The 23011-nt window shown below is 41.4% G+C and overlaps 2 protein-coding genes across 3 annotated transcripts in view; both read left to right on the top strand.

Annotated features, from left to right (window-relative positions):
* LOC106574323 (ATP-binding cassette sub-family B member 6) overlaps nucleotides 1-13147 on the top strand; it is a 41960-nt gene extending 28813 nt beyond the window's left edge. For both annotated transcript variants that reach the window (XM_014150165.2, XM_045697560.1), the window contains exons 11-20: nucleotides 841-917; nucleotides 1169-1232; nucleotides 1669-1754; nucleotides 3175-3232; nucleotides 3901-4005; nucleotides 4179-4353; nucleotides 9555-9667; nucleotides 10335-10429; nucleotides 10725-10793; nucleotides 11063-13147. In XM_014150165.2, coding sequence (XP_014005640.2) covers nucleotides 841-917; nucleotides 1169-1232; nucleotides 1669-1754; nucleotides 3175-3232; nucleotides 3901-4005; nucleotides 4179-4353; nucleotides 9555-9667; nucleotides 10335-10429; nucleotides 10725-10793; nucleotides 11063-11222 — 1002 coding nt within the window. In that variant the 3' untranslated portion in view covers nucleotides 11223-13147. The remainder of the gene's footprint in view (nucleotides 1-840; nucleotides 918-1168; nucleotides 1233-1668; nucleotides 1755-3174; nucleotides 3233-3900; nucleotides 4006-4178; nucleotides 4354-9554; nucleotides 9668-10334; nucleotides 10430-10724; nucleotides 10794-11062) is intronic.
* A 107-nt stretch (nucleotides 13148-13254) lies between these two features.
* Nucleotides 13255-23011, top strand: LOC106574321 (protein CNPPD1). The gene is made up of 8 exons (XM_014150159.2): nucleotides 13255-13462; nucleotides 13984-14086; nucleotides 14192-14273; nucleotides 14361-14481; nucleotides 15270-15398; nucleotides 18642-18703; nucleotides 19466-19583; nucleotides 20420-23011. Exons 1-8 carry the CDS (start codon nucleotides 13400-13402, stop codon nucleotides 21074-21076), a joined length of 1335 nt encoding a protein of 444 aa, XP_014005634.1. The 5' UTR covers nucleotides 13255-13399; the 3' UTR covers nucleotides 21077-23011.

Here is a 23011-nt window from a genome sequence, read left to right on the forward strand (position 1 = left end):
AAACAAACTGCTGGCTCTTTTCACATTGTGCTTTTCAGCATGGTTCCAGCAACTACGGTGAATGTCTGGAGGCATAACCAGGCCACTGCAGCTTGGTTTGGCTCAGTAGTGCGAAAAGCTCAAGAGCCTGACCTGAATTGCATGAATTTTTAACCTTTGACCCCAAATGTCATTTATTTCACCTCTTTCATATGAGCCCACATGTTTTGTATCGACATTTTCGGGATCCCCCTCAATGAAGGTTTCCTCTTCGGAGAGAGCAAAACCAAAAATCATTTTTGGTCGTACGCGAAAACTTTTCATATTTTATCGAGCCTGAATGAATTCCGAACGCACTGATGTCAAATTTATAACCGTCGCTTATAATGTCAACATTTAGCGTCGTTTCTCACCGGTCCACAACTTTTGACGTTCTCTCAACTTTTTAGTTCCCAATGGATTTCTGAAAAAAAACCTATGCACGGCGATAGGCTGTCCTCTCAAACGAGAAAGGCCGAAAGAAAATTTAAATTCCGACACTCGCTCAACATTTTATTCATATTTTAATAGATTTTCTACTAGATTCTAAAACTTCATTGTACTCTAATAAGGAAATTATTCTTGCTGCTTGCCTTGCAGACAAACAAAATCAATACAAATGCAAAACATAGACGTATTGCATCACTACAAGGCCAAGCAGCCTTGCTATGTTTTCATGCTTGAAAAATGCATGTTTGAAAAAGGTTTTGCAAAAAAAAAAATCCTATAACACTGAGTGATGTTACATGTTTTTCTTAATAGAAAATGTGGTGTGTGAAGTGTTATGATACATTTAACCAGGTTAGTGCCCTCTATCCCCAGCTTGGAGACTTTATCCTCTTTGGCACCTACATCATCCAGCTCTACACCCCTCTCAACTGGTTTGGAACCTACTACAGGTGAGAGGTGTTATGGGCTGAGTTTCAATTCTACTTCCTTACATCCTTCCCTAGTCTCCTTTATGTCTATCACTTATAGCTAAAAGCATATTGCTTCACCTGTCATGTGTTACTAGATCAGGAAAGACACAAGCAAATGAAGCTAGAATATTGAGACAGATCTATGAAAGGCATCATGTATTACAGTAGCCATACAGTACCCATAATGAAAAACGGGCTCTGTATAATACATTGGTCTTCATCCTCCACAGAATTATCCAGAAGTCCTTCATCGACATGGAGAGCATGTTTAAGCTCTTCTCCGAGGAAGAGGAGGTAATTTTGAAATTTGTTGTCGATGACTAATGTTGATGATGACCAATCTCTCATGGGAAGATTATGCGTGTTAACCGAGAGATTGGGATGCGTAGGATAACGAGCAGTAGTAGTTCCAGTGTTTGGTTTTTCGACACTGGTTATTTGGACAAATGACGATTTCGCAGGTCTTAGCATCTTTCGAATTTCAGAAGTGGGATAGACTTTCTGCCCGTAACTTGCGAACAGAGAGAGTGGAGCTCCTTGTTCCGGTTCCACTCCTTGTTCTAGCAATTAATTTCTTCTCTTAACATGTGTGGACCCAGAACTTAATTGAGCAGCTGACCAATTACGCGAGACTCAATGACCAGCATTTTGGTGTCTGTCAGGATTTCTTTGCACTGCGTTATGGGAAATAGTTTTTTGGTCAAATAGATTTACTTTGATTTCCCTTCAGGTGAAGGACGTGGTGAATGCAGGGAACCTTCTCTATAAACTGGGAAAAGTGGAGTTTGAGAATGTGTACTTTAGCTACATTGACGGGTAAGTCCTCGCTTAGATCACTTAGATGTATTTTTAGGTGTTCTTTGGACTAATGATCCAGCACCTCTCAATTTTGTGCAGTTTCGTTCTGGTGTTGTGCCGAAAAGCTCCCCCCTGCATTCAATTCTTCATTGCTGTGACTTGCTTGCTAGTTGAGATTTCTGATCATGTTAGGCTGCGTTTCATTAAATTCTTTGGTCGGTTTGATTGCGGGGGAGGCACTAGTAATGTCTGCAGTTTTCGGTTTGGCTATTTGTTTCAAGTTTATTAGTCTATAAATATATCTCTTTGCCAAAATTCATCATCTCTCCCTTAATCAACTAGTAGTTGTTCTGAAATGTTTATTGCTTGCCTACATTTTACTCCCTCCTCTGTTTAATATAACACACATACATGAATTATTCATTTTGGTTGCCTAGCCTGACATGAAGTTTCTTCTATAGAAAGTATGTGACTCTGATGTGTGCCACAGAAAGTATTTGAATCTAGCCACAAACATAAAGAAATTTAGGACTATAATTTCCTCATATTTTACAATTTGTGTCACTCCACACACCTACGCCAACTGGTGGCCTGTGGGCTGAATAAGGTTTTATTTGGCCCCCCATGTTTTATGAGCAAAAAATACACATTTTTGAGTGAATTTTTATTGTTGGACATAAAAGATAAAAAACTCAGAGTAATCCACTCCAAGTGATTTTAATTTAAGACATTTGTTCCAAAGTATTCCCACGCATAATAGAGATGTGATCGTATACAAACGCAATCAAGGTTTGAAATGATTTTGTTTTAGTCAAACATTATGTCCGTTTGGGCTTCTTGCGGTCAATTTGCAGTCTACAAATGATTTGTAATTATGTTCTGGCCCCCCGACCATCCGCTTAAGAAAAAATCGGCCCGCGGCTGAATCTAGTTGATGATCCCTGGTCTAGGCTATTGATGGATTCAATACAAGGTCGTTTTTATTGATCTCAGATTCTCTTTGTCAGTGTCAAAGTAGAATATCATTTCAATCATTTGTAACGTATTAAATAAGATTCTGCTAAAGTCCCCAGTCATCTAAAATTATGTAGAATTGCAAGAAATGTGTTTATGAAAGGCAACAAAAAATCCCAGACCCTAAACTTAAAAAATAATAATCCCCATGTGTGCAACTTCTTCAAGCGCCGCTATATGCATGCAATTCTTAATTATAAAGGTGATTTTCTTTTTTTTCCATGTGTTCCGGTCCCTAAGAGCCCCCCCAGGTCACCCTCCCTCTCGGCTCACTTTTTGTTCCGGCACCTCCCAATTTCCAAATTAACCACTAGCCATACACAGTTAATGATTCAGAAACAGTTTGATGAATAATCATAGTTGTGGTTGTTCCAGTGTTCTCCTTTGATTACATATATTTTTTGTGCTTCTGTGTTTTTTTAAGGAAGGAGATTCTTAAGGACGTATCATTCACTGTGCAGCCAGGCCATACTGTTGCATTGGTAAGATTGGATTCCAAGCATAATCCAGAGGTTAAAGAGCGGCCTTTAAAAAACAACAAATCCCTTTGAAAATGGCCTATGTGGCATCGATATGAGTCAGAAATAGTTATTCTATTGTCAAAATTGACTACAAAGTGTGCGACGTTCATTTGCCCACTAACATGGGGTGAACAGCTGTGGTGATTGCTCTCTATCCAATAGCATAGACAGTGAGACAGACCTGCCCAGCAGCTCTGACTTTGTTTACATAAGACAACACCTCACACATATTTTTTTTTTACTTACGCAATACTGCACCAAACACCTTAGATGTAAAATTGCTCCACTAAAACATCAGCAAAAAACAGCTAAATTAATTACAGATTTGTTGCATTATCTTAGATTCATTCTTGGGATTTTGAGGACGCGAAATAGGCTTCTGCATCTGCAGTGTCTCATGGGGGACAAACATCATTAACCAAACGCGGAATCGGTCAGGAAACACACTTTCGAGACTGAAATCTCGTTTTCATGCCAATCAGCGTGTTCAGTGGCTCTTAAAGCAAGTAATACTAGACTTCGGTCTTGAAGAGTGGTTAATTTCTCTCTTTTTCTCAACAGTTGTGATGGTTTTGATCTGTCGATTGTTCTCGCTTCTCAACTGTCTGTTTGTGTGTGGACGCCCCTAGGTTGGCCAGTCAGGGTGCGGTAAGAGCACCCTCCTTCGCCTGCTCTTTCGTTTCTATGACGTTCAAGGGGGATGCATCCGCATCGATGGCCAGGACATCTCTAAGGTGAGTAATTTGCCCAGTTGCAAGAAAATAGTTCCCAGGCAATCTGTCTTGTGATCACATATAACATTTTGTTTTCAATGCGCTTTGGTGGTTTTACATGTCCAGGTAGTGCCTCCCCGTTTCACCCTTTTACTGCTTAAGTGTCATCTGAGACTCTTCATTTCTGGGTGCAGGTGAAGCAGGGGTCTCTGCGTGCCCACATCGGCGTGGTGCCCCAGGACACAGTCCTCTTCAACGATAACATCCGCGATAACATCCGCTACGGACGCATCTCTGCCAGCGACCACGAAGTGGAGGCGGCGGCCATCGCCGCAGACATCCACAAGAAGATCCAGACGTTCCCAGAAGGTACGGAAATACCACGGTCTCTTTTGACGGTTTCTTGAACACCAATTTAAGCCAGCAGCATACCACCCTGCATCCCACTGCTAGCTTGCTTCGGAAGCTAAGCAGGGCCAGATGGGAGATCCAATGGTGTTGGAGGGCCAGTAGGAGGCACTCTTTCCTCCGGTCTAAAAAAAGATCCCAATGCCCCATGGCAGAGATTGGGAACATTGCCCTGTGTAGGGTACCGTCTTTCGGATGGGTCGTTAAACGGATGTCCTGACTCTCTCTGGTCACTAAAGATCCCATGGCACTTATCGTAAGAGTTAAGGCTGAGTGATATTGCCAAAAAATCATATCTACTTTTTTTTCAAACTTATGGGTGATTCACAATAAATACACTACATGGCCAAAAGTATGTAGACATCCCTTCAAATGAGTGGATTCAGGTATTTCAGCCACACTCGTTGCTGACAGGTATAAAATCAAGCACACCGCCATGCAATCTCCATAGACAAACATTGGCAGCAGAATGGTCCATACTGAAGAGCTCAGTGACTTTCAATGTGGCATCGTCATAGGATGCCACCAGTGGTGGAAAAAGTACCCAATTTTCATACTTGAGTAAAAGTATAGATACCTAACTGATAGGGGGCAGTATTTTCACGGCCGGATGAAAAACGTACCCAAATTAAACTGGTTACTACTCTGGCCCAGAAACTAGAATATGCATATTATTAGTAGATTTGGATAGAAAACACTCTGAAGTTTCTAAAAATGTTTGGATGGTGTCTGTGAGTGTAACAGAACTCATATGGCAGGCAAAAACTTGAGAAGAATTCAACCAAGGGAAGTGGGATATCTGAGAATTGTAGTTCTTCTTTCTAATCCCTATCGAAACTACAGTGTCTGTGGGGTCACGTTGCACTTCCTAAGGCTTCCATTGGCTGTCAAAAGCCTTCAGAAAGTTTTTTCATCGTTGTCCTGTAACCGGGCAGAGAATAGGAGCTCAGTCAATGAGTGGACTGCCTATGGACAAAGGGATTGGTGATGCACGATCCCGCGAGCACGCCTTTCCTTATTTTTCTTCTGGAATGAATACGCTATTGTCCGGTTGGAATATTATCGCATTTTTACGTTAAAAATACCATAAAGATTGATTGTAAACAACGTTTGACATGCTTCTAAGAACAGTAATGGAATATTTTGACTTTTTGTGTCTCAAATTACGCTCGCGCATTATGCCTTTAGATAGTGACCTGAACGCACGAACAAAACGGAGGTATTTGGACATAAATATGGATTATTTCAAACAAAAACAACATTTCTTGTGGAAGTAGCAGTCCTGGGAGTGCATTTTGACGAAGATCAGCAAAGGTAAGAGAATATTTATAATACTAATTCTGAGTTTAGGTGATCCCAGAACTTGGTGGGTGTCTGTATAGCTTGCTTTGATGGCAAGCTATGTACTCAGAATATTGAAAAATGTGCTTTCGCCGAAAAGCTATTTTAAAATCACAGCGGTTGCATCAAGGAGTACTGTATCTGTAATTCTTAAAATAATTGTTATGTATTTTGTCAACGTTTATGATGAGTATTTTTGTAAATTGATGTGGTCATTCACCGGACGTCTTTGGTGGGAATACATTATCTGAACATCACGCGCCAATGTAAAATGCTGTTTTTGGATATAAATATGAACTTTATCGAACAAAACATACATGTATTGTGTAACATGATGTCCTAGGAGTGTCATCTGATGAAGATCGTCAAAGGTTAGTGCTTCATTTAGCTGTGTTTTGGGTTTTTGTGACATATCTCCTTGCTTGGAAAATGGCTGTGTGGTTATTTTTGTCTATGTACTCTACTAACATAATCTAATGTTTTGCTTTCGCTGTAAAGCCTTTTTGAAATCGGACAATGTGGTTACATTAAGGAGAAGTGTATCTTTAAAATGGTGTAAAATAGTCATATGTTTGAGAAATTGAAAATATTAGATTTTTGTTGTTTTGAATTTCGCGCCATGCTATTTTGTCAAACGATCCCGTTAACGGGATCCTATCTCGAAGGGGTCACTAAGAGGTTATTAATAGAAAGTTACTCAAGTAAAAGTGAAAGTCAGCCAGTAAAATACTACTTGAGTAAAATTCGAAAAGTATTTGGTTTTAAATATACTTAAGTATCAAAAGTAAATGTAATTGCTAAAATATACTTAAGTATCAAAAGTACAAGTATAAATCATTTCAAATTCCTTATATTAAGCAAAGCAGACGGCACCATTTTCTGTATGGATAGCCAGGGGCACACTCCAACACTCAGACCTTATTTACAAAAGATGCATTTATGTTTAGTGAGTCCGCCAGGCCAGAGGCAGTAGGGATGACCACGTGTTCTCTTGATAAGTGTGTGAATTTGACAATTTTCCTGTCCTGCTAAGCATTCAAAATGTAATGAGTACTTTTGGTTGTCAGGGAAAATGTATGGAGTAAAAAGTACAATATTTTCTTTAGGAATGTGTCGTGAAGTAAAAGTTCTCAAAAATAGAAATAGTAAAGTACAGATACTCCAAAAAACGACTTAAGTAGTACTTTAAAGTATTTTTACTTAAGTACTTTCTACCACTGGATACCACCTTTCCAACAAGTCAGTTGGTCACATTTCTGCCCTGCTAGAGCTGCACCGGTAAACTGTAAGTGCTGTTATTGTGAAGTGGAAACGTCTAGGAGCAACAATGGCTCAGCCGCGAAGTGGTTAGACCACACAAGCTCACAGAACTGGACCGCCAAATGATGAAAGTGCGTAGTGCGTAAAAATGGTCTGTCCTCGGTTGCATCACTCACAATGGAGTTCCAAACAGCCTCTGGAAGCAATGTCAGTACAATAACTGTTCGTCGAGAGCTTCATGAATGGGATCCATGGCTGAACAGCTGCACACAAAGCCTAAGATCACCATGCGCAATGCCAAGCGTCAGCTGGAGTAGTGTAAAGCCCACCGCCGATGGCCTCTAGAGCAGTGGAAACACGTTCTCTGAAATGATGAATCACGCTTTACCATCTGGCAGTCCGATGGACAATTGGTGGAGGAGGAATAACAGTCTGGGGCTGTTTTTCATGGTTCGGGTTAGGCCCCTAAGTTCCAGTGACGGGAAATCTTAACATTACAATGACATTGTAGACGATTCTGTTCTTCCAACTTTGTGACAACAGTTTGGGGAAGGTCCTTTCCTGTTTCAGCATGGCAATGCCCCCTTGCACAAACTGAGCTCCATACAGAAATGCGTTGTCGAGATCAGTGTGGAAGAACTTGACTGGCCTGCACAGAGCCTTGACCCAACCCCATCAAACACCTTTGGGATGAATTGGAAAGCCAACTGCGAGCCGGGCTTCATCGCCCAACATCAGTGTCGACCTCACTAATGCTCTTGTGGCTGAATGGAAGCAGGTCCCCGCAGTAATGTTCCAACATCTAGTGGAAAGCCTTCCAAGGAGAGTAGAGGCTGTTACAGCAGCAAAGGGGGGGACCAACTCCAAATGAATGCCCATGATTTTGGAATGAGATCTTCAATGAGCAGTTGTCCACATACCATTGACCATGTAGTGTATCTCGTTTTATTTTTTAACGTTTTTTTTTCTAAATAGGCGTTGTTGCACAATTAAAGCTCAATACACTGCATTTCAAACAGTCAGGAATAATGTAATGAATTATACCTAGGCTAAATATAAGCCTTCCACAACCATAAGACCCACTAATAATTATATTTATTTAATCAAATTAGTTGAACCTCCTTTTTTTGTTGTTGCAATAATCACTGATCTGGCTTTCAAGTTTGTCTATAAAAATGCCCTTTTGTAACCAGAACCATGCAAAGTGCACATCCACTAATGATGACCAACTTCTTGAAGCAGGCATTATGGGAAATTAGCACAGATCTCATAAACAATCTCTCAAGCACAAGCCTATGTGCTAGTGAGTAGCCAGATAAACTATATTTAAAGTCTAGCCAACTTGTATCAATTTGCTTTCTAACAACGTAGAACAGTTGAACTGTTATGAATATACCCTCCTGCCACCAACTGCTTGAAAAACACAGCCTGTTCACTTTGTTTAGATATTGAAATCAAGTGGCCTAACTTGATGAGAAGATGCTTATTTCTTAGAATGAGAACGAGTTGCCAATTCATTATATAAATGAATATTTTTTTATTCTCATTGCACATTTCTAAAACACCGAATAGACCTCTAGCACATAAGTCTGTGGCTAAAATGCTGCTAGCGGTACAAACTGAGCATTCATTTTCCATACTCTCGTTTTAGTAGGGTCTGCTCTGTTCTACATTTTGGGAGTTGAGACATAAAAAGGGTGTCGTTAAAAAGGTTAAGTTCTCGTGTATTACAATAAAATGTCTACGTTTTTCTGTGTCCATATGACCGCTTCTGTTGGACCAAACTTGAAACGCAAATAGCAAGTTTATCTTTTGTATTTTGTTGTTGTGAGTGGAAGGGGGAGGGACTTGCTGTCTGTGGAATGGTGCACACAACACAGAAGGAGTAAAAGAGACGTGACCAAAAAGACAGAACACTCATAAAAAAATACAATTAAAACCTTGATTCTTATGATACAGGTATTTTGGAACATTGTGCTAAAACATACATTTGAATTAATTTGATATATCGCCCAGCCCTAGTAAGAGTTTTGGTGTTAACCCCGGTGTCCTGGATAAATTCCCAATTTGGCCCTCATTTCATCATGGCAATTTAATCAGCCCCAGCTTCCAATTGGCCCATTCTTGCACCCTTCTCTCCCTTGTAACTATTCCCGAGATCGTTGCTGTAAATGAGAGTGTGTTCTCAGTCAATTTACTGGGTAAGGGTTATATAAGCCTTGTCTTGGACCGCCCAAAAAATGTCAATAGAGATTCTACATTAAGTCCAGGACGAGGTTTAATCTGTGTCTGGGAAACCAGCGCTATATGCTGCCATTATAGTTCTGGCTGTACTTAACCTGAAGTTGGCTTATGGGTGTCAATGTTGTTGTTTTAAGGGTTCCATAGGTGTTTTGTATTTACCAACCACATTTGCTGAAGCATTTTGACATGCACATCTACATTTCCTGAAACAAGTGGGGAGATTTTGCGGAGGTCACACAGTAGCTCCCAGGTGCATTGTTACTGTATGAAGTGAGTGACATTTGTGTCTGTGTTTTCTCTGTCTGTCCCCCTCCCAGGATACGACACCCAGGTGGGCGAGAGGGGTCTGAAGCTGAGCGGGGGGGAGAAGCAGAGGGTGGCTATCGCCCGGACCATCCTCAAGGCCCCTCGGATTATCCTGCTGGATGAGGTAAACTTTCAGGAAGGGCCACGGTCAATGACCGTGTTCAAATAGGTGCCCCGAGACAATGATCTTGGGTCAGTTGCATTTTTGTATTATTTTTTGGCTAAGTTTAGGATTGGGGAGGGGAAGCTGGTCCTAGATCTTTCCCTAGGGGAAACTTCACCCCGGAGCGTTCAAATACTTTAAAAACACACACTTCCTCCCTCCTCTACTTGAAGTTATCGCTGAGCTTACACAAAATGATAGGTGAAATCAACGGCTCTATCACTTAGCTTTCACCAGTCCAGCCATGTCCGATCAGATATTTCTTCAAGGACGAGAGGAAGCAAGGATGCATTCTTAACGTATTTGATGAGGGCAAATTTTGCCCCATTTACATTTACGTCATTTAGCAGACGCTCTTATCCAGAGCGAGTTACAAATTGGTGCATTCATCTTATGATATCCAGTGGAACAACCACTTTACAATAGTACATCTATATCTTTTTTTGGGGGGGGTTAGAAGGATTACTATATCCTATCCCAGGTATTCCTTAAAGAGGTGGGGTTTCCCGTGGTGCCCCGACACCACTGATCCCCCTGTCATATTGTGTTACAGTGGATTATTACAAGTTCACTGAACTTGAATATGTTATTCATGTTACTTATCTCGTAAAGTTTTCCCTCTGCACAGGCCACATCTGCTCTAGACACACAGACGGAGCGCAACATTCAGGCGTCGCTCACAAAAGTGTGCTCCAACCGGACCACCATCGTCGTGGCTCACAGGTAAGGGATGGGTCTCAGGTGGACATAAATGCATGTATAGAGGGAACCCATACATTAGGATCAGTGGAGGCTGCTGAGGGGAGGATGGCTCATAATAATGGCTGGAATGGAGCGAATGTAATGGCATCATGGTGTATTGGATACATTCCACTCCAGCCATTACCACGAGCCTGTCCTCCTCAATTAAGGTGCCAACAACCTCCTGTGATTAGGACACACACATTTCTCCCCTCTAATGCTGAGTTTATATGGTTTGGATCTGTCTTTAGTCTGATTGTGAATCGTCTGTCTTCAGGTTGTCGACCATCATCGGTGCCGATCAGATTCTTGTTCTAAGTGACGGTCAGATAGCAGAGCGAGGACGGTGAGGGAATGGTTGAAAGAGTGATTGTTCTATTGGTGCACACTCCACAAGTCTATTCCAATCAAAATATTGTTTTATGCTCTTCAAGAAACAAACATCTAAAGAATTGGACAGACCAATGTTTATGATGCTATAGTCACACTATAGTCTTGTTCTCAAAACCATACAGTGCCCATGTGGGAACATCGTGGCATAGTACATGATGATGACTTTAATGGTGATTGTGTGTCCCCATTGTAACTACATATTCTCCACTTTCTCCCTCCCAGGCATGATGAGCTGCTGGCTAAGGGAGGGTTGTACTGTGGCATGTGGATGAAGCAGCAACATGCCCAGGACTCAGACTCAGCCTCTGACACAGAAGCCAAAGACAGGAAGTCTGAGAAACTACAGCCCCCATCAGTCACTGCAGGCCACAGGAGCCACTGAGGATAGAGTGAGAGGTCAAGGATATGTAGATATTGTGAGGAGACGGACGAGGGACGCAGGGAGAGGATTAGATACCTCAAACGGCTGTTTTGCCTGCACTTTTTTAAGGTATCTGTCCATTGAGGTTCATTCGGTTAAGAGTGAAGTTAAGCCCCACCCCAACCCTCTCTGCATGTTACGGGCAAGTCTAGGGGCCAAATGTCCCCTCCCCTTCCAAAATGCGAAAGATGCGAACACCTGCAAAATCATGATTTCTCCAAGTGATCAGTGGCAAAAATCTGTGCACCTCGCTGTTGTCACATTCCACAGTCTTTTGACATACACTACGATACCAGTTCTGTTACATGCGTCTGTCCACGAGAGATTAGTCCCAAATGAACACGACCAGGACTCCGTATAGTCCGTCCTCTTGCTGTCTGAAGTCGTTTGATTGCAGCCGTCCAGAGAAGTGGCAGCAAATCCAAAGTAGACTAATCCCTACCCTTAAGCTCAGGAATAGGCAGTTTGTCAATGTCTCACAACACTTTGAATTGTTGACTAATGTTTAGGGGTAGAGAAATGTATTTGTTTTATTTACAGCATCTAGAGATAGTCTTATTGAACAAGTTCATTGTAAATTATTTATATATATTTTTTTTAATTTTTTTACTACACCCACCCACTTTTTAGCTTATGAGACGGATCATTTTTGTTAGCTATTATACAAGCAATAGACTTACATTATACTTCATAGGTGTCAAAATTTGGTTATTAGTAAAACAGATATTTAGTCTGTATTTGGTCCATTTAGCATCGAAACTGCATCAGTTTTACTCCAATCAGACTTGGGCATTATCATGTACTGTACAGTCTAGGTGTTGACTGATACATGCAAAATTAGCTGGCTGTAACTTTTATTTGTCACCAATGGTGATCAATAAGAACTAGTGGCAGTATATTAAAGAGAACAGAATCGATGGAAAAGGAAACCTTTATCTATGAATGAACTCAGAATTCTCAAACCTGTCTGTGCTGCTACCCATTTTGCATAAAGAACTACTGTCTGTATCTTTATTTTAATGGAAGAAATTAGTCTGTATTTGAATTTGTTAGTGTGGAGTTTGTCAATATCTGTTGATAATAATCACACTCCATTTACAGTATGTATTGTCATTCTGTTTCATTTATTTAAAAAGGGCCATAAGGGAAGGTCTAGCCATTTAGCTGAACTTTAGTTATTTGAGAGAGAATGGGGACTTTATATCTACGTGAAGTCCCCTGGGTTACGAGTTTGGGGTTGAATTGGAAACTGTCTGCATTAATCAAGGGGACGTGAAAATGGACATACTTACCATCCATATATTGCACAGCAGACTTCACATCATGGAACAAATAAATAGATGAATCCCAAATGCATTTGTGACTACAGAAGTAATACCAAAGAGAGAGAGTGGTTTTGATAGCAAATCATTGCTCTACAACTACAGCAGTCAATCATTTGTAGGTGTACAATATGCGCAAACTGGTGCAGTCAAATAATTTACACGAATGCACCATGAGTTGAAATGTTATGTGTCAATGAGTGACATTGACACCACAGGAGGTTGGTGGCACCTTAATTGGGGAGAACGGGCTTGTGATAATGGCTGGAGCGGAATGGTATCAAATACATCAAACTATTGTTTTCCATGTGTTTGATGCCATTCCATTTGTGCCATTACAGAAATGCAACATTTTTGTTCTGATAATAACTGCTTTGACACAATGTCAAACTTTTTTGTATGTGATTTGGGGTATAGTTTGTTTGTAGTGTGGTCTTTGCCTTTGGAAGAGTGACAATGTGTGTTTGGCATCAGGCCATGCCTGGATGTCAAATACATAAATTGTTTCTTTTTTCTTTGTGTATATGTTAATAAATTGTATAATTAAAGATGTATTATGACGAAGTGGGCTCTGTTTTTACTAATTTACCATATTGCTAGCTTTATATTATTAGACAACATTTTGTAGCCATTTAGTACATTGCATAACTGTTCCCTCCCTCCATATCAGCTGTTGATTGGTTTCTAAGCGGCTTGTCAGCCATCACGACGGGGGTTACTGCTGTGCTAGCTAGCCTGAGGAATACCAGGCGCCGTTTTATAGCTATTCAGCTAGATTTTCTCTTTCTTCTATTTGGCTAATGTTGGATAGACAGCATGGATTTCAACGAATTGTTTAGTGAACGAACATTACAATTTTCTGACTTTCAGGAGTTTACGGTAAGTTGGCCTGTCAAGGCGAGTGACGCTAGCTGAGTTGGCTAGTTTAGGTAGTTAAATATGACAGCAAACAGGTTGATGTGAGTTTTAGACATATTTGGTAATAATCGCATTTTAAATATGTATACCAGGTTAAGCAACGTGTTGTATTCCTGTCTTATAATTTAACATCAAAACACGGCAAGGTTAACGCTTAACGTTACATACTGTACAGTAACGTTATTGTACTAGCTCACGCGGTAACGTAGCTAACCAGCCTGCTAACGTTAGCTACATGTGAATGTGGTTGTTATGGATTTATGTGTGAAGTTGAAACTAACGTTAACTGTTACCTCGTAAAATGGTAGCCAGCAAACACAATGGGATAACCGAATATAAGAGTTTGTGGGATAGCTAGCTAACTTATTCCAACCGTGTTGACATGACTTGCTTATGTAAAGTTAGCTAGCTAACGTTATTTCAGGTTCGTTTTTGTCATGTAGGCCCTTCGCTCAATGATAAACTCTGATCTGCCTTCACAGTTTCTTCCTGGACATCAGAAACTGTCTGAGAGAGTGCGGAAGCGATTGTACTATGGCCTGGACCAAGACGGCGCTCTAGATAACCTTTCCTGTCCTGTTACAGGTTAGCTATTCTGTCTGTTAGGTTGTGTCCTGTCCATGTGTGACTGTTGATTATTATGTTGTGAATTTGAATGATTGATTCATATGTTCTGAATATGATTTCTAGATATTGCTGTGGAACTCCTTCAGAAATCTGCCCCTAGCCCAATTCGAAAACTGCACAAGAAATATGCTGCTCATGTCGCGAGGTATGTTGTCAGTGAATGTTGACACTTGTTATCCTTTCTGGGCATGTAATGGTCTTCATAACTTAATATAGTTGGTCTGATTTTCAGGGAGGCGTGCATCTCTCCATGTGCCATGATGCTGGCCCTGGTCTACATCGAAAGGCTACGACACAGGAACCCCGAATACCTGCAAAAGATCTCCTCCTCTGACCTCTTCCTTATCTCCATGGTATGTGGGCCACAGGTTGGATGCATCTCAAATGGCACCCTATATTCCCTTTGTAGTTTACTGCTTATGATCAGACCCAAGATCTGCATTTCACTGTTAGTCTGCACCTGTTGTTTACGAAGTATGTGACAATATTTTTTTGGGATTGATTGATTGGAATAGGGTGCCATTTGGGACTCACAGGTTGTCTCGCCAGAATTAGGCTAAGGCTAATTAGCCTATGTGATAAGCATTAGGCCGTCCGACCAGAATTATGCAATGGCCATGTGGGTGACTGAAAAGCACAGGTCTTCTTGACAGAATTAGGTCATAGCCATGTCGGTGAAACACTAGTCGTCTCGCCAGAATTAAGCCACGGCTATGCATGTGATGGGCACAGAACAGCTTGTTATGAAAATGGGCTTCTATAATTACTGGGCATGTAGGGCCCAGACCCATATACTACACCTAATTCTTGTTCAATTTAGAATTTCCCGCAGCCACCCGCAATGTGCTTTTTAGACCAGGAGTAGGCTTATGTGTGTGTCTGGGAAATGTTTTCAAATCAAATCACATTTTATTCGTCGTGAACTGTTTACAGCAGGTATAAAAGATGCAGCAAAATGCTGACGTGATAGCTTCTTCAACAATGCAGTACATCAGTCAACAACAGTAGTCAAGTCAAAAATAACAAGTAATAAGATGGAATCTCCTGTGTAGTATGTGTGAGGAGAAAGATGCAAACACATCTAGCTTTCTATGACATGGACTGATCTTAACCTCCTAATCCCGTGTCGCCTTTCCTCCAGATGGTTGCCAGCAAATATTTGTACGACGAAGGGGAGGACGAGGAGGTGTTCAATGACGAGTGGGGGGCTGCTGGGAAACTGGACGTCCAGACTGTCAACACCCTGGAGATGAATTTCCTCGATGCTATTGTAAGTTATACGTAGTATTACATACTATACACACACAGGCTCAGAAGCTCGTGGTCCCACTCAGAGCCATATATTTAGTAGTGGTGCGTGGGTCAACCGTTAGTTCAGCCGTACCCGCCCGCAATGAAAATCTGAGGACCGACCCTAACCAGCTAATATAGAAAATGCGCTGTAGGCTACAGTCAGAGACGGCAGAATAATTTTTTTTGACAGAAGATGCAGGATTTGTTTTTGCCTGATTTAGATATGTTTCTGCTTATAATTTCGGGACATTTTGGTAGGCTTTTTTAGTCAACTTGTCTATAACTAGATACATGCAGCTTCTCTTCTGTCATTATGTTTCCTTAGAAGACTAAATAAACCCTTGCTCACCAGAATATCATAAATTGATAGAATGAATGCTTCAATCTAGTTGACATTGGTCAAATTTTCTGTCGTCTCTTGCTTCTTTCACGGAGCAAAGACGTTCCTGAACCGGGAGAAAATGCAATGACAAAAACAAATAAATATTTTCTGTGTAAATTTCCAAATGGCATCAGTTGGACTGGTTGTAAGGAAATAGGAAGCTGTGTAAACGACCCAACGAGTTTCTGAAAATATTTCAGTTGGGCTTGGATGCATATTTTATGTGGTTGAAATACTATCAGCTTTTATGATGCTGATTAAGATAGCACCTCTACAGACGGTATCTAACTGCGCATTCGCTTTCTCTCAAGATAATGAAAGAAAAAAAATCATATTTCTCCATTCCTGTTTGAGTCAAAATGTTTCCTACATTTGGTGTATCATTTTACTGCAATAAATGCTCAATTCTGCAGGAGTTAATATTAAGGCTTTGTGTGTCCAGATTTCAGTATCCATTTAACCCGTCAGAATAGTAGGCTACAGTTCCCTTGAAGTGTCATATGCCTATTTAAAGTATAGCGCCTCACAATCATCACACATAACATAGCCGACACTGCTATTATCCTCTTTTACCACTTCACCAAATCTTTCCCAAACATTACTTTTCTTGCCCCCCCCCCTTTTCTTTATTTTCAACTCTCCATTTCGTAGCTTTTCTCTTATTGTCCTTTTTGCTTCAGTGGATCACCATTACCTTTTTCTGTCCGGCCCCTTCCCAAAAGCATTTCACGATTGGGGTGTAGGCTATTTGGCGCGTGAATCTGAAAAATTTAAAGAACTTTGAAAGTTTCTTCAAGTGCAGTCGCAAAAACCATCAAGCGCTATGATGAAACTGGCTCTCATGAGGACCGCCACAGGAAAGGAAGACACAGATAAGTTCATTAGAGTTACCAGCCTCAGAAATTGCAACCCAAATAAATGCTTCACAGAGTTCCCAAGTAAGACATCTCAACATCATCTGTTCAGAGGAGACTGTGTGAATCAGGCCTTCATGGTCGAGTTGCTGCAAAGAAACCACTACTAAAGGACACCAATAAGAAGATGAGACTTGCTTGGGCCAAGAAACATGAGCAATGGACATTAGACTGGTGGAAATCTGTCCTTTGGTCTGGTGAGTCCAAATTTGAGATTTTTTGTTGATCCGACATCCGTGTCTTTGTGAGAAGCAGTGTAGGTGAACGGATGATCTCTGCATGTGTGATTCCCACCGTGATGCATGGAGGAGGTGTGATGGTGTGGGGGTGCTTTGCTGGTGACACTGTCAATGATTCATTTAGAATTCAAGGCACACTTAACCAGCATGGCTACTACAGCATTCTGCAGCGATACAACATCCCATCTGGTTTGCGCTTAGTGGGACTATTCACAGGACAATGACCCAAAACACACCTCCGGGCGATATAAGGGCTATTTGACCAAGAAGGAGAGTGATGGAGTGCTGTATCAGATGACCTGGCCTCCATAATCCCCCAACCTCAACCAAATTGAGATGGTTTCGGATGAGTTGGACCACAGAGTGAAGGAGAAGCAGCCAACAAGTACTCAGCAAAAAGTATGTGTGAACTCCTTCAAGACAGTTGGAAAAGCATTCCTCATGAAGCTGGTTGAGAGAATGCCAAGAGTGTGCAAAGCTGTCATCAAGGCGAAGGGTGGCTACTTTGAAGATCTCAAATATAAAATATATTTTGATTTAACACTTTTTTGGTTTCTACATGATTCCATATGTATTGTTTTGATGTCTTCACTATTATTCTACAATGTTGAAAATAGTACAAATAAAGAAAAAAAAACTTTCAATGAGTAGGTGTGTCCAAACTTTTGAATGGTACTGTACATTCCATGATACCTTTGAAAAAAAACATGCAAGGCTTGACATTAACTTGTTTATCCACTTGTCCTTCAGACAAGGATGTGACTGAAAATATTGTTTGACGCAAGAAACCTCTTTGCAAAATAAAATACGTAATTATTCCCATACCATTATTACAGAGAATCAGACAAATTATACTACCCTCTGCTATTGGCTACTTAGCTTATTCAAGCCGGTCTCAATATACAACACTGTCCCTTTAAGACAAATTAAATGCTCTTTACCCGACACGTTTTGTGCTCTTGTAGGAAGCAATCAGTCCCCCATTGCTGACTAGAAATTGTCAATAACTGGGCTACCAAAGGATATGAACAAATGTGCACACGTCGCTACATGTAGCTCTTGCTTTGATCTCAAAACAAGCGCATCTACTAACGACCGCTCATGCTGTAAACACTGTCCAGTTCAAAGTAAATTGCACCAATCTATGACAATGGTCTATTTGCATATAGACCTACTGAAGCTCTGATTGGTCATGGAGCACCGGTTTGTGTAGAGTATGGCCTGAGTCGTGCCTGTCAATGCTTTCTGTCTACAACAAAATCTCATGCATAGATCGTTTTGCATACTAAGTGTTGCGAGGTTAGTTTCGGTTTGTTGCATTGAAAGTGGCTAATTCTGAGTTGATTTGATCACAATTCCCACAGTAAAGGGAAACGTTAATAGTGTTAACTAACGGGTAAAACTCTAGAAAGTTGATTAAATTCATTCTCGTGCTTCTCTGCGCAGGCTGGTATTTATTCTACTTGACAATCCCGGGGGAACTGCAGCTTAGAGGGAACATTGCTAGCACCCACCCGTCATCCACACAATATTTCATGGCACTAAACCCACCCGCCTGCGTTTATAACCACGGGGACTGCAGGTTGTGTCAACCCGTGCATCACTAATATTTAAATCCCATTGTACTGTATTTGTATGGCCATATAATATGCAATCTAACAGCTGCTCTCACTTCTGTGTTTTAGGAGTGGAGCCTCTTCACTGAGCCCGAGGACTACTTTGGCATACTGAATCAACTAGAAACCAGGTTTGTGATTCTTGTCATTCACGTAGATCGTTTTTCGTGCTAGTGCAGGTTTCCCCATTGGTGATTTTTTTCAGAGTCCAAAAAAAACCAGCATTTTTTTTATTTTTCCAATGTATTGTTGGACATAAAGTAATGTAAAAACACCAGCAAATCATTTCCAAGTGGTTTTAATTCTGGAACTCTGTTCCAAAGTATTCCTATGCATAATAGAGAGAGACGGTATACAAATCTATGGAAGATTTGAAATTGTATTTTTAGTCAAATATATCTGTTTGGGCTTCTTGTAGTCAATTTGCAGTCTACAAAATATTTGTAATTATGTTCCGACCCCGTAACCATCCACTCAAGAAAAAATCAGTGTGTGTGTGTGTGTGTGTGTGTGTGTGTGTGTGACTCCTAATGCATTAGAACCATTAGAAACACAAGAAGCTATGAAGGGTTCGGAATGTCATAGAGACTTCTATTTTTGTAAGCCCCATGACTTTTCAGGGAATAACTAAATTAGTAGTGTCAAGTTCTTGTGGTAATTTGGCTGGTAGATCTGATACAGAGCTGCTAGTTCAAACAAAGGGTTGGTCGTGTGTGTCACATGAGCGTAGTAACATGAGCGTAGTAACATGAGCGTAGTAACATGAGCGTAGTAACATGAGCGTAGCCAGACTCTGTTCTAGGTCCATCTCTCTTTCTCTGTTTGCATTGAGTGTGGACTGTGTGTGTGTGTGTGTGTGTGTGTGTATTAACTCTGGCCTGTTGTGACTCCAGTATTGCAGAAAGCCAGGGGATGAAGCGAGGCTGGTTCACCTACACTGACCTCTGTGTGCTGCTGGAGCAGGCGGCGTGGCGACAAGCACTGACGGCCATCTACCTGCACTTTGCCAAGGTGAGGAGGGGCCAGTGGTCACCCCAGTGCACTGAAGGACTGAGTTGTGGGTAATCCTCAGTATGGACACACCGTAGCAGAACATTTTGAAATAGACAATAGCATTTCTTATTTGACATGTTCAGGTAGTATGTTTTCTCCTGTTTTGTGCCGAATGGACACAACGCTAGTCTCAAATACCCCTGAAATGAACATGTCAATGTCATGGAAATTCTTACACAGGGACACTCGAAGTCGATCTTAAATGAATCATTGTTTATTGTCAGCGTGCTGGAGAGGTTTCAACAAACTCAATGCACCATAGTGAACGTCTGTTAGGAGCTCTGCTATGGCAGTCCTAGCAGTTGTCTTATATACGGCTATACACAGACAAGCTATATTTGCATGGTTTAGCATAATTCATTCATCATTAACGTTTTGTTTAATTTATGTGACCGATCAATATTGGGTCATACATGTGACAGACCAATACCTCACGAGGCTTCTTCTCTCTAAGCTGGGACCTTGAATCTGAAATATCTTTCTTTCTCATAAGGTCTGGGCGTACTGCCAAATTGTAGATACTGATAAGTGAGGATTTGTTAAATCAGTCACTTACATGAACACAGAAATTGGTTATTAGAACAGCACATGAATAGAACACAGAAATTAGTTATAAGAAAAGCACAAGTATAACATTTCCATCACATCAATTTCTGAAAACTGCTCATTGCAGAAACCCACATAAACTATGTGTTGATTGAAAGAAGCAACACTTTTGAAAGTAGTTAGTTTTGGAGGAAAGGAAAAACATACTGAAAGAAATCCACTAAATCCACATCCTCACCTCTCTCTAGGTGACCTGCATGCTGGGGCTGGTGTATCTGACCAGTGTCGCGGGCCTTATCGCCACCAGCCTCCCCAGGAGCAGCCAGCCCCTGGCCCCAGTCAGCCAAGTCCACCTGCCGAGCTCCAGCCTCTCTCCACCACCACCACTAGGCCTGCTCCCAGTCCCAGAGACCCCAAGTCCAGCATCCGACCTCCCTCGCTGCTGCGTCTTGGGCAACGACAGTCACAACCGCCGGCCTGGCACTCTCCACACCCACAACGACCACAACCACGGCTCGCCAACCACCTCCCAGACCTCTATACTGTGTCTATGGGGCTCTCTCCTCACTTCCCTAAGCCACACTGACCCACACCCCCAGCCTGACACTGAACCAGCCTTGTCCGCCTCCTCTCTGCACTACCCCGGCTGCCCAGTTACAGTGGGGAGCCTCCCTCCTGGCTCCATCCAGTGTGGCCCATCGAACACCTCTGCTCCACTACTTGAGCCTGGAACCCCTGGTCACCCCGCAGCACTGTGGCTGGCCCCTGCCCCCCTCCTCTACGGAGCCGTCCCGATGCTCCTGGACTCCCGTCTGACTGGCATGGCAACCCTCAGTGTCGGACCCTGCTGCCCACAGTTCATGCTGCCCATCGAGAAAGCCCAATCTCTCCTCATGCCCAGCTAGACACAGACGGACAAAACAAGCCACTATCGTTACCCTGCAATGACTATGACGCCAGACTCCAAATTAAACCAGCTGATTTTTCAGAATGCGTCCGTTGCAGTGAAAGGATTGATTTTGTATGTGCTTTTTTGGTTGTTGCATATACTATCTAAATTTGCGATAAGGCCCCCTAAAGGTGAGTAGCACATTTTGTACAGTGGTTTGCCAGCTGAATTGGTGTAAATAAGTGAGATGAACTCATAACAGCGTGAGATCTGAGTTCTGTGCTCAGACCCTCGTATCTTTTCTAACGTATATTTTTCAAATCGCTTTACAATGGGTGTTTCCAAAGTCAAGGAGGTGTTTGAGGTCTAGAAGGTGTGTACATGGCAAACTAATCTTTCGTGTTTGGTTTAAAAAGACACAAATATGTTTAAGCATGGCTACCATACCCACACAGCGTTTGTTACTACCTAGTCTTTGGCCTGGGTACCAGATTTGTTTGTGTCATCATTCCACTCACACTCCATGTTTGGCATGACAAAGTGGCATGATGGAAGAAACAGACTGGTACCCAGGCTACTTACTCTTTACCTGTGTTTGAAAATGGGGGCTTGTGGGAGTTGGGCTAAGTCAAGTTTTCAGTTGGAAGAGTTAAGTTTTGATGCGACATCATAGCTATTTGAGAATGTGTTGAGAAAGTAAGTTGTCTCCACAAAAGCAAGGCTGCTTTCTAAGTCGGTACTGTAGTGCTTTAAGAAGGGAGTCAAGCCTGGTCCCAGATCTATTTGTGCTCTTGCCAACGCTATTGCTGTCCTTGTCAAGCCAAACATTGCATGACAATGAGTGAGAAGGAGTTGGATTGATGGCACAAACAGACTTGCATTCAAGCTAGAGACAACTAGCTAGCCTACATTTGATTTGCCATGGAGTTTTTGGGTCATTATTCTTCCATTTACTGCAGTTGTTATTTAAAAAATGTCAACATATTTTTGCACAGATGGCTACTGGTCCCTGCACTGAACAATAGTAGAGATTTAATGCTTTTTTTATTCCAGTGAAAAAACAGTAAACATTCAATTCATATCTCGGTTTGGCTGCCCCTCAAGTCGTGTTCATTAGGGCACATCATAGCGAAATGCTTTACACCACTTTGCAACAGTAAACGAAAATAAAGTTTCTTATTGGACAAGTTCAGAGAGTTCCCCCCCCCATTTGTTTAATTTCATGCCTACTGAACATGACCCTGAACTCGGATAGCACTGGGGGACAGATGGAACTCTGACTAACTATTTATTTTACCATGATAGAATGCAGTGGCTATCTCTAATTTCATGTTTGTACAACAGAATGCCACGCAACTGAAATAGGTCATAACCAGTTTACTGTTTGATGTTTTCTAAATAAGAGTTTTGAATATGATTGAAAATGTATCTAATGAATGCGATTTTCATCCAATTACCCTTTTCATGGAAATATAGCATTCTCATATGGATGAGTTGTATTGTGCAAAACATCAACTTTTTTTTAAAAGTAGAAATGTCTTTTTTAAATTTATGCAATTAATTAGTATCCCTCTTTAACATACCCATTTGGTTGGGGAGACCTGACAACATTAAAAGCCACTCAATCACTCGAATACCATTTGTCTTCTCCACCCGCTCAACATTGGAAAATGTCTTCTTTCTCCATAGAATTACTTGAATGGGGATGTAAATTCTAGTAATACTATTTCTGTCTCTCATCCCTGAAAAACAGTTGGCTCTTCTCATATTTTTCTACTCAAGATAGAAGGTTCTTGCTAGGGAATTTGATATTTGTACTTTTGACTTGGTTTTACATTGACACGTTTCTTATAAAGCCAGGAGGCACTGTGGTCCCTAGGACATGAACTCATGAAGTTTGGCTTTTGTTGAATTGCTGAAAGCATCTAAATAAAACATTTTTCAAATCAGA

The sequence above is a fragment of the Salmo salar genome, chromosome ssa16, assembly GCF_905237065.1.
Source record: "Salmo salar chromosome ssa16, Ssal_v3.1, whole genome shotgun sequence".
In the NCBI taxonomy this organism is placed as follows: Eukaryota; Metazoa; Chordata; class Actinopteri; order Salmoniformes; family Salmonidae; genus Salmo; species Salmo salar.

What these genes read in the sequence shown, in the direction of transcription:
- LOC106574321 (XM_014150159.2), top strand. Translation starts at nt 13,400, where the DNA reads ATGGATTTCAACGAATTGTTTAGTGAACGAACATTACAATTTTCTGAC. An exon ending in CTGACTTTCAGGAGTTTACG is followed by an intron (nt 13,463 to 13,983) that starts GTAAGTTGGCCT and finishes CTGCCTTCACAG; the next exon opens with TTTCTTCCTGGACATCAGAA. An exon ending in TGAATTTCCTCGATGCTATT is followed by an intron (nt 15,399 to 18,641) that starts GTAAGTTATACG and finishes TCTGTGTTTTAG; the next exon opens with GAGTGGAGCCTCTTCACTGA.